The sequence below is a fragment of the Lactuca serriola genome, chromosome 9 (genome assembly GCF_051521515.1).
Source record: "Lactuca serriola cultivar US96UC23 chromosome 9, Lser_US96UC23_V15, whole genome shotgun sequence".
Classification (NCBI taxonomy): domain Eukaryota; kingdom Viridiplantae; phylum Streptophyta; class Magnoliopsida; order Asterales; family Asteraceae; genus Lactuca; species Lactuca serriola.
Genome location: NC_136416.1, coordinates 95596284 through 95607099, shown reverse-complemented (window position 1 = coordinate 95607099; position 10816 = coordinate 95596284). Strand labels below are relative to the sequence as shown.

General features: G+C 36.1%; 1 protein-coding gene across 1 annotated transcript; it reads right to left on the bottom strand.

Moving 5' to 3' along the window:
- Nucleotides 1-2908: 2908 nt before the first annotated feature.
- Nucleotides 2909-4068, bottom strand: LOC145075956 (uncharacterized). Its single transcript, XM_079022008.1, has 3 exons — nucleotides 3513-4068; nucleotides 3177-3436; nucleotides 2909-2944 (listed from the first exon to the last, which is right to left on the bottom strand). The coding sequence occupies exons 1-3, from the start codon at nucleotides 4066-4068 to the stop codon at nucleotides 2909-2911; spliced, it is 852 nt and encodes a 283-aa protein (XP_078878134.1).
- Nucleotides 4069-10816: the final 6748 nt, after the last annotated feature.

Below are 10816 nucleotides of genomic sequence, written 5' to 3'. Positions count from 1 at the left end.
TCATTGAAAGTCAAACTCATTCCTGCTATCATTTAGCACAAACTGGAGCCTGTTTGAGTGCTCCGAGCCTTGTACACTTAAAGGATAAGTGTCGGGCTTTATCTACTGAAGTTATAGCTCAAAGAACTGGCCTATATCACCTTGACTAGGAGTTCATGGCCACCACAAGGGAGTTTACGGCCGTAAACTCCATGTGGGCCGTAAACTCCACCTTATATGATGAAAGGGTGGCCATTAGTTCACTTCTTTCTTTCCCTTGGCTGAAATCCTCTCAAGTATCATCCCGATCTTCGTCCCCGATCTTCAAAATTCGTAAGTTTCTTGCCCTAACTAGTTGATATCTTACATGAACTAGTGATCTTACATGATTTCATCCATGAAATCATTCCGTTTATGTATATCTTCAAGTTTCACCAAGAACACCAAGAACACACACTAGTGTTCATGGCCAAAACCGACCATTCAAGCTCCTAGATCGTAAGTACTCTTGTTCTAACTCGCGGTACACTAGGTTTAACATGTTTAGAGCTTAGAAATCACAAAGAAACTCAAGATCAAAGGATTTTATGGCCAAGACATGTTCTTGGGCCGTAAACCCCTATAAGTGGGGAAAATTGCACCCTAGTCCCTTACCAAGCCTAGAAACTTAGTCTAGAACCATAACTCATTGAACTAGGGACTTCAAGCAATGAAATGGTACTTCCCACCATGAGTTTATGGCCGTAAACTCATGGGGAAGTGGTCCCTAGGCCCTAAACACATGTAAAGGTCATTCTTGGACCTTAAACTCACCTAGCCTCTTGTTTAAGCCATGGAACACTTAACCACATAAGGCACCTTACATTTAAGCCTCAAATGGAGACCCATTAGAGAGTTTACGGCCAAGAGTAAGCTCCCCTGGGCCGTAAACTCCAGTAAGTATGGTCCATGGACCATAAACTCAATTACAAAGCCTTATACTCCTTTGTTGTAACCTAATGGCCTCCTAACACTTTGACCAAAGTGTTTTCCACACATTAGGATGTTTATACTTGTCTAATTAGTGTTATAATCACTAATGGTATATATACATATGTCTTTATATGCTATTAGGATCATTGTGTGTGTTTAAGTATTCACTTGACACCAAGCACTTGTCCGACACTTCCATCCTATCCACTCACTACAGGTGAGTTCATACCCCTTAATTAACGTTTTAAATGTTTTTAAATCTTTATAAATGCTTTTATGGGGGGAATACAAGTTGAATCATGCTAGTTATTATATCAATCACATGTGATTAATAACTAGCATACAAATGGATTTACTACACATTTAGCTGTTTTACAAAACTTCTTTTATACTTTTATATTGTCAAATGCATGCCTATATATGTATATTTATATAAGTAATGTTTAAAGGACTTAGGACGGCTAGCTCGCTTTATTTCCTTTTCCTCATTGGGATGTGGCCTTAGGGCATCAGTTATTCGTCCGAATGTCGTCTAAATATTAGTTATATATATCATGTATACATATATAGACATATAAGTTCCATCAGTCAGTTTAGTACCTTTGGGTAGCAAAGGCATACTTTCGGTTATACACTTACATTACTAGTAACCATAATAGGTATAGTTAGGAGATACTACTTACTATTCCAAGTACAAGGAATCACACAAGAGTCAGTTCATTCATGAGTCTATACTAATACATTACATACTATATGAAGAGATACAATTACATACAATTACAAGACATACAATTACAAGACATACAATTACAAGAGACATGATTACATAGATACGTTTACATAGATACTATTACATAGATTCTATTACATACGTTTTGGGACTTACCATTCCACCCCCAAGGCTGTTAGCTACAGTAGGGAAAATGCACATCGACGGGTGTCTACGGTTGTACTGTTCGGCGAGTTACCACGCCGTGAATATCCTAGTACAAAAGGATACAATTTTAGTTATTATATTATTTTCCTTCTTACCTTTACTTTGTGAGACATTCACATGAATGACGAGGTAGAATATATTTGATAGAGATAGACTGTTTTCCTTATTACCTTTATATTGTGACGCATACACATAAACGATGAGGTAGACGATAGTTCTATAATAATAATAGTTATACAAGGGAAAAACCCTCACATTTACAGTGATACATACTTTCAAAACAGTTGGGTCTTGGTAGAATACTACTTTTTATACTAGTAGTAAATATGAGATTTTCTAGGGCGTTCATACTTATACAAACTTTTCTTCAAACATTTACAAGTCCTTTCTTTACAGTTTTACAAATCAAAGACACATAAATAGTTATGAATTCACCAGCTTTATTGCTGATACTCGCTTTCAAAATAACTTGTATTCTCAGGTCACAAATAGACGGGTACGACGACCAGGTTTTGTGAAGACGGAGCAGTCAAGACTCGTCTTTTATTTTGATTATTCATTATGTTGTTTGTTACTATGAAAGAACACACATGTATTTAAAATCATACTATTAATGCAATGGATGATGTTGTTGCTTGTTTACTACTTTGCATTGTTGTGATACATTACATGACGTCCTCCGCCCCAGAACGTTTCCGCCGTTCTCAGTTTTGCGGTGTGACACATATATTGTGCGAACGTGTGGACAATGCTATTATGTGAGAATGACTAAGGGGATGTTTGATGGTTGCTGACTAAGTCAAATCTGACTGATTCAGGCACTGACTGCGACTGAAGCTCTGACGGAATCTGCCTCTGACTGAAATCATATTGTTTGATTATGGATCTGACTGATAAAAGTTACCATTTTACCCTTTTTGTTTTGTGTTGGATAAACTATATTTTTTCTGTAATATATTTAAATAAAATTTCTGACTAATTGTATAAAAAAAAATACATAATGTCATACAAAATTCAAATTTAACATAAATCATTGAAATTACAAATAGAAAGACCCTAAAATTGAAACAAACAATAAAAATTTGCATAAAAATTTAACTTAAACCATTTGAAAGAAGTTGGTTTGCAATCTGGTTATGCATAGTACTCATATATATTCAACACCTTCTGAACCCCATTATATGCCCTCATTTCCTCGACCTTCCGCGTTAGGAGTAACGACATTGTTCTCTTCAAAATATGTAGGTAAGTCATCTTGAATATTATATTTCCTTATAAAATTTTGTACCGTGACACAAGCAATGGCTATATCTCGTTGAACTGCAAAAAGATAAGGAGCCATTAGTTTTAAGATTGGGAATCTTGCCTTCAATACACCATAAGCGTGCTCTATAACATTTCTGAGCCGTGCATGAGCATGATTGAATCTTTCTTCCTTAGTTAACGCCCTTAGTCGTCGAAAATCGGCTAACCAATACCTTGTATTGCGATATGGAGTCATAAATCCATGAGTGTTGGTATATGCAGCGTCACAAAGGTAATATTTATCTGTAAAGGTGAGTGTGATGCTTATTATATAAAAAGTATAGATAATAATAATAAAAGATATAGAAAAATTATAAACCTGGTGGGGGAAATGGAAATCCGAAAGTCGGATTAAATGTAATTTCTTTCAAAACTCGTGAATCATGTGATATGCCCTCCCATCCAGCCCATACAAAGGTGAATATCATATCAAAATCAAAAATTTCGAATACATTTTGATAACACTCACATTTTCCTCTTCCCCTATAACGAGTTTGTTGATCAGCGGGCATAACTGAATGTACAAGAGTACCATCTAACACACCTATTGCTCCGGGAAATATAGCTTTTAGCCTTCTATGGCATTCCGAGGTATTTGCGGTTGCATTAGAAGTTGTTGGCGCTATAATTTCTTTTGCAAAAGAGATCATTGCAATCCGGACCTTGTGAAAATATTTATGAATCGTTTGTGTGGAGTGTTGAAATCTTCTTTTAACCACTCGAAAGCGTTCATTATGCCCTATAACATGTAAAAATGTAGCTATCTTCTCTTCAATGCTTATTGTATTACTAGCTTGCAACCAATTTTTTTTTGAGTAAAATGATTGCATAGTAGTACGAATGCCTTGTGTGAAAGACGTATCATATTGTGACATTGTATAGAAGTTTCGTGTAGCAGTTCTTGCGTATATTCATGTCCGCTTAAATATGAATCATTATCTTTTATTCTTTCAATATACTTTGCCTTCGTCGGGCCAACATCAAGCAACACCTAGACAGTACAAAGAAAGCTAAAATTTCACCATCCGTATCCATATGTAACCTGTAAATTATAAATTGAAAACATTTAATTCCATAATATAAAATTTAAAAGTCATCAAAACCATAACATAACATTTAAATCCATAACATAAAATTCAAAGTCATCCAAAAAATATAATGAAAGTGCACATCTAAAAGTAAACTAAAACTAAACTAAAAGTCAATAAAAAAAATCCAATTTTCTTTCCCGCATTCTTCACCCACATCTCACAACTAGAAGGCTTAAGGCGTAACCAAAGTTTTCAAACATCAATACTTTCAGTGAAAAGCAAAAGAGCGGCTTGATATTTTGGATCAGACTCTTCCCACTCCAGTTTTTCCAACTTCTCCGTACATGCATCCAAATCATTGTCAATATTATTTTTTCCACCAATGATTTTGCAACTTTGATTATTTCTTTCCCAACTTCTCTTAAATCTTCATCGAGTGTGTTTATAGGAACGTCCTTCTCATTGCGTTTTCCTTTCTTGTTTTTTTCCCCGACCACATGATTCTTCACTTGCAGGTGGGGGCTCTGTTGAGGCTGGGGTTTCCATCTGAGTGCACTGAACATCATCAAAATCATGCTCATTAAATACTTCGGCGGGGTGAGGTAGTGTAGAAGATGGACCCCAACTATGAAAGCCAGTAGAGGTCGACCCGTCAAACAACTGAGTGCAAAGATCTAGATAAAGGAGTGACACATATCTCAATTTATCTACATACTTGTTCGACTGTTTAAAAATAAAAAATAAAAGGCATTATCAAACTACTTAAGGAAAATAATCAAATTTATTTTTTTACTATTAAAAGTATTAAAACCTTCATCTTTGCTTGCCATTCTTCTTCGGTTATATCAAAAGTGTTTGCGGCAGGATTATAAACATTTCCAGTTTTGTTCTTAAGTTTCACCCAAGCCGCGTACTTTGATTTTAAATAGTCGTAACGGTTCTTCATTTGCCTTTGATCGACTATAAAATTCTGTTCGTTTTTTAGTTTCTCCGCTACTACCTTCCATGAGTTTGCTTTCAAACTACTACCTTCCCGACCATTACTAGCAATCTCATGTATACATGCATCAAGAAAAGTTTTGTCGACACAATCTTGCTTCCAAACTACTCTAGGCCTCTTTTGGGACATTTCTACTAAAAATTAATGATAAAAATATTATTAAAAAAAACTTCAACATACAAGTTCAAGAAAACAGATTTATCATACAACTTTATAATTCCAACATACAAGGTTCACCGTAAATATTTTGATTTCAAAATATATATACTTCAAAAAAAATTATTTAAGCATTGAAAATATAAACACATAATATATCTCTATTTCTATTTCTGTTAAACGTAGTTATGCTATCATCTTTTTTTTACTTACACTACAGGACCACATCGAGTAGCTGTAAGGCAGCTTTCATGAAAAAATACACTATGCCATACTATGGTGGAAACAACACACCATGCCCCTAAGAAGTGCTTTCCTTTCAATATACTATATTAGCTGGAGCATGCACCCTTCCTTGAGTGTAATGTTGTGTTGAAAATTCAAAGATCCATGTTCAATACATCTTAAGTTGCAAACAACACAAAAACCACATGCATGCAACGACTTCAATATATGAGGTATAATTAATTCTCAATTTCAACAAAGCATAATTGGATATGACATTATAATGTCACATGTGATTACAATTTTGTTTTTTTCTTATTTAATTAACACATAGCAACTGCATCTGTTTGCAACCAATTTCAAAAAAAAAAAAAAAAAAACAAATAAACAAAAAAGTGCAGGAATTAACATACCTGTCGTCTTTAGTTACAGAAGGAGGAGGCCGACTCGCGATGATGGATTGGTCGTCGATTGCCTGAAGGTGTGACGATTGTGCAGTGTCAACAGATTGTCGCTGCTCGCTACCGTGCTTCTCCTTCGATCGATAGATAAAATAATAAGGATTCTATAGGGTTAAAATAGAAAACAACATAAAAACTGCTAGGTCAACATCTTTTTTTATTGACTCGGTAAGAGCCTCTTGGACCGAATAAATGGCCTAAATTGAGATAATAAATACCCTTATTTGGACCAGGTCAGATTTGACGTCTCATTGGACCAGTAAGAGGTCTATCAAACAAGCCCTAAGAGAATTTGTTGTTTGGTAATGTAAACAAATTCAATCTCACATAACTATTATCATTATCACACTTTTTCACTAATTAATTCATCTATAAGGGTATTATGGACTTTTTTTATGATTCTCATTCTGTTAGAATATGTTCTTGATAATTGTATTATGTAAGAATGAGATGAGTGAAAAACGATGCATGAGAACAAAAATAAATAAGAATTACTGAGAATGAATGATACTGACGATATTTATGTGAGGTTGAACATATTCACATTATCAAGCAACCAATTCTCTTAGTCAGTCTTATAGAATAACACTATCCACACACGTCCTCACAATAGATGTCATCCACATTTTAACCTAGCCCTATATATATATATATATATATATATATATATATATATATATATATATATATATATATATAGGGGGGGGGGGGGAGAAAGAGAGAGAGGTGGGTTCAACATAGAACCAAAATAATTTATAAAACCATAGAACCAACTTTTTAACCGTTAGATCAAATTAGGTTCATGATGGTAAAATGTACCTCCATGTTCATTTATGAACATACCATAAATGCTCATTTCTGAACATGCGAATACGTTCAATTATGAAAATTAAACAAAAACGTGGAAACATATATGAATGTATCAATGAAACATGAATATAAAAAACATACGATATGCATATGTTAAGAAATGAACATTTATTTAAAAAGGTTTAATTTTTCGTATTCATAAATGAACATATGACTATAAACATGAATTCCCTTTATGAAACATATGTTCATACATGTCATTAACTAAACATTTATACCAAAGCCCATAAAATGAGTGAATAAAACAAATTAAACACGAACAAGTAGATTGAGATAAGCGGATTAACATATGTTCATAAATAAACATATGTCTATAAACATAAATGCCTATAAATTGGTTACAAATGTACTGCATTTGTAACACCCGGTCTCAGGTACGCATTTAATTCAAGTCAAACTTCATATTTTACCCTTGGACTTGACGAGTTGGAGGCTCAACTCGTAGAGTAGGATCGACTCCGGGTCGAGGAAGTAAGTGACCTACTTGACGAGTCGGAAGACCGACTCGGTGAGTAGGAGTTGTCTGATGGAAACCCTAAATTTTAGGGTTTGTCCCCCTATTTAAAGAAACATAACACCCTTGTGGCCTCCTTATCACTCCCTCAACGTCCAGAAAACCCTAACTCGCCACCTTGAGCCTTGTGAAGTGTTTGAGTGCCATTTTGAGTAATCTTGTGTGATTTTGAGTTTGTGTGAAGAAGAGGAAGAAGGAGGACTTCATGAGAAGAGTGTAGATCCAGGAACAACAACATTTTCCCATCACTTTCTGGTAATCAAGCTTCATACTTGACTTGTAGTTTCTTAGATCTCCTTGTGGTCATTTTTATGAAGTTTTGGGTCCAAGAAGCTTGATCATTGGGACTTGGACGTCCCAAGTTAATATATCTTCAGATCCGGAACCTTGGAGGGTCCTCATGGCATAAAGGTGCCATCCTTATGGCCATGAGAACCCCATGTATGAAATAAACCCCATTTTTGGTCCTTTGAGCATAAAAGTCTCATGCATGTACGTAAAGTTCATGAATTTACGTGTTATATCGACTTAAGGATCCCATATCTACCTTTTGAATGAGAGTTGTACATCAGAAACCAAGTTATGGAATTGACAATAGTCGACTCGACGAGTCGTTCTTGGGACTCGGTGAGCCCAAGGCCATCTCCCAACCCATGAAGATGGACTCGACGAGTTGTTCATACAACTCGGTGAGTCACATACTAGACACGTTCATATGAAGAAGATAAACTCGACGAGTTCAAGGAGGAACTCGACGAGTGAGTTGAAGATTGTCCCGATGATATGATTGAAGGAGAACTCGTCGAGTTCTTGCTAGACTCGACGAGTTGAGTCGGGTTAGGGGAAAAATGAAGGGATAGGGACTCGGCGAGTTGGCGGGCCAACTCGGCGAATCGAGTCGACTGGAAGTTGACTCTAATCAGGATATTGACTCTAGTCAGGGGTAAAATAGTCATTTTACCCTAAGATCAGTTACCAGTTCTTGAATATGTGTCTTTATGGAAATTATAATCGGAGAGTTGCCAGAGCAGCAAACAGGGATTTCTCACTCAGAGTTTCAGCAGCCAGTTACACAAGGTGAGTTTCCCTTCAGTAGGAAGGGATCTAAGGCACCGAGGCCGGCCCATAGCCTGTTATGATTAGCAGTTGAGTGTGGGTGGGGCCCGTATCTCCCGGTTAGCTGAGTGTGCGCGGGGCCCGTATTTCCCGGTAGCAGGGTTTGCTTATGATATAAGTCTAAATGATAGATCTAGTTATACTTTTTGTCTGTGTGATACTTGTATGTATGCCTAGTAGTTGAGTGTGGGCGAGGCCCGTATCTCATATCAGCCGAGTGTGGGCGGGGCCCGTATCTTGAGTAGTTGAGTGTGGGCGGGGCCCGTATCTCAAAGATTAGTGGAGTGTGGGCGGGGCCCGTATCTCCTAGTTAGTGGAGTGTAGGCGGGGCCCGTATCTCCATGAGTGTGGGCGGGGCGTGTATCTCCTAGTTTCATGTTATATGTGTATGGTATGTGGTAGTTTGTGGGAGCTCACTAAACTTTGTGCTTACAATTTTGGTTTTGGTTTCAGGTACTTCAGCTAGCAAAGGGAAGGGCTCGAGTTGATGGCATGACACACACACACCACAATTTCTATTAGCCTGGGAGCTTACTCCGATATTTATTATGAAACAGTTATATGTTGACAAATTTTATGAGATTTTGAGATACACATTTGATGATTTGATTTTATGATGATAATATTATGTTTGTTAAATGATTTCAAAAACGAAATTTTTGTCTTGTATTTTTGGGATGTTTCAACATTTTATACATTTATACTTCTCTTATTAATGTAAATTAGTTGAAAAGAAAAAAATGTTGTTGGAGGCTTCTTCTTCATAAAGTTTCTTCATTTTCTATTTGCTAAAGGAATACTATTTGACTCTATTCAATAATGTTGCATCAACCATTTAAAGCATAAGATTATTAAAAATGGTATGCTTCAAAAATCAAGAAAAAAAAGTGAAATCGCATATAACCATACGTCCATAGCTTCAAGACACCATTATCCTACAAAAAAAATCAAGAAAACCATTATATGACCAACATTATGCATCAACCTCAACTGAATACTAATAAAGGTTTTATAAATGCATCTTTTAGCTAAAAACATCAAAGTAAAAGACTACCTAGAGTTAGCCTAGCATAAGTAACAAGTTTGTTTCTCTCTTGGAACACATCAACCATATAACTACCTCAAAATACTTGTTCACTGATTTTCTGGTCTAAACCGTTGAATTAAAAAAATTATCATGTTTTTTTTTATTTTATAAATAAGGGAAAATGACTTAAAAAGGTAATGAAGTTTCAAAAATGTACAAAAAATACCATTGTTTTATTTTTAGTACTCAAAATACCATTAAAGTATATTTTTTATACACAAAATACCAATGAAGTACACATGTGTTCAAATAAAACCTTGTGGGTAACCTACAATAGCCGGTAAAATGGTATTTTGTGTACAAAAAAAACAATGGTCTTTTTTGTACATTTTTGAAACTTCGTTACCTTTTTAAGTCATTTTCCCTTCTTTGAATGTAATGGAAATTTAGCTACTTTTTATAAAGAACCCTCCACTTCACTTCAGCCACTACTGTTCTTCATCGCCACCCTCCACCACCATGGCAAAACCCTTTGTCTTATTCTTCCTCCTAATCATCTGCCTACTTTCATCAACACCGGAATCTCGCCGGCCACCTCCGTTTCTTGGCAAATCCCCACGGCTTCTCAAAACCCAAAACATTCTTGTTCAGCCGAAGTACACTTATGAGACATGATACTTTGATCAGACTCTTGATCATTTCAGCTTCAATGATCTTCCCAAGTTCCAACAACGTTATCTCATCAACTTCGATCACTGGGTGGGCGCAGGCCCTAATCGTTTGGGCCCAATCTTCCTTTATTGCGACAACGAAGGCGACATCGAATGGTTCGCTGCCAACACCGACTTCGTTTGGGAACTCGCCCCTCGTTTTGGTGCCATGGTCATCTTCCCCGAAGTAAAAGCCCTAATCACTCTACTTTAAATTAATTTCTTCACTTGCAGACCTTTAATAATACAATTTTATCAAAAGCTGCGTGATTTGATCTAGCATCGATATTATGGTGAATCGATGCCATATGGAAGCCAGAAAGAGGCATACAAGAACGCTTCTACTTTAGCCTATCTAACAGCCGAACAAGCACTTGCTGATTACGCTCTTCTCATCACCGATTTGAAGAGAAATTTGTCAGTCAAAGCGTCACCTGTAATCTTGTTCGGCGGATCATATAGTGGAAGTAAGATCTTTTCCAACAATTTCAACAAAAATTAAACAATCTCATC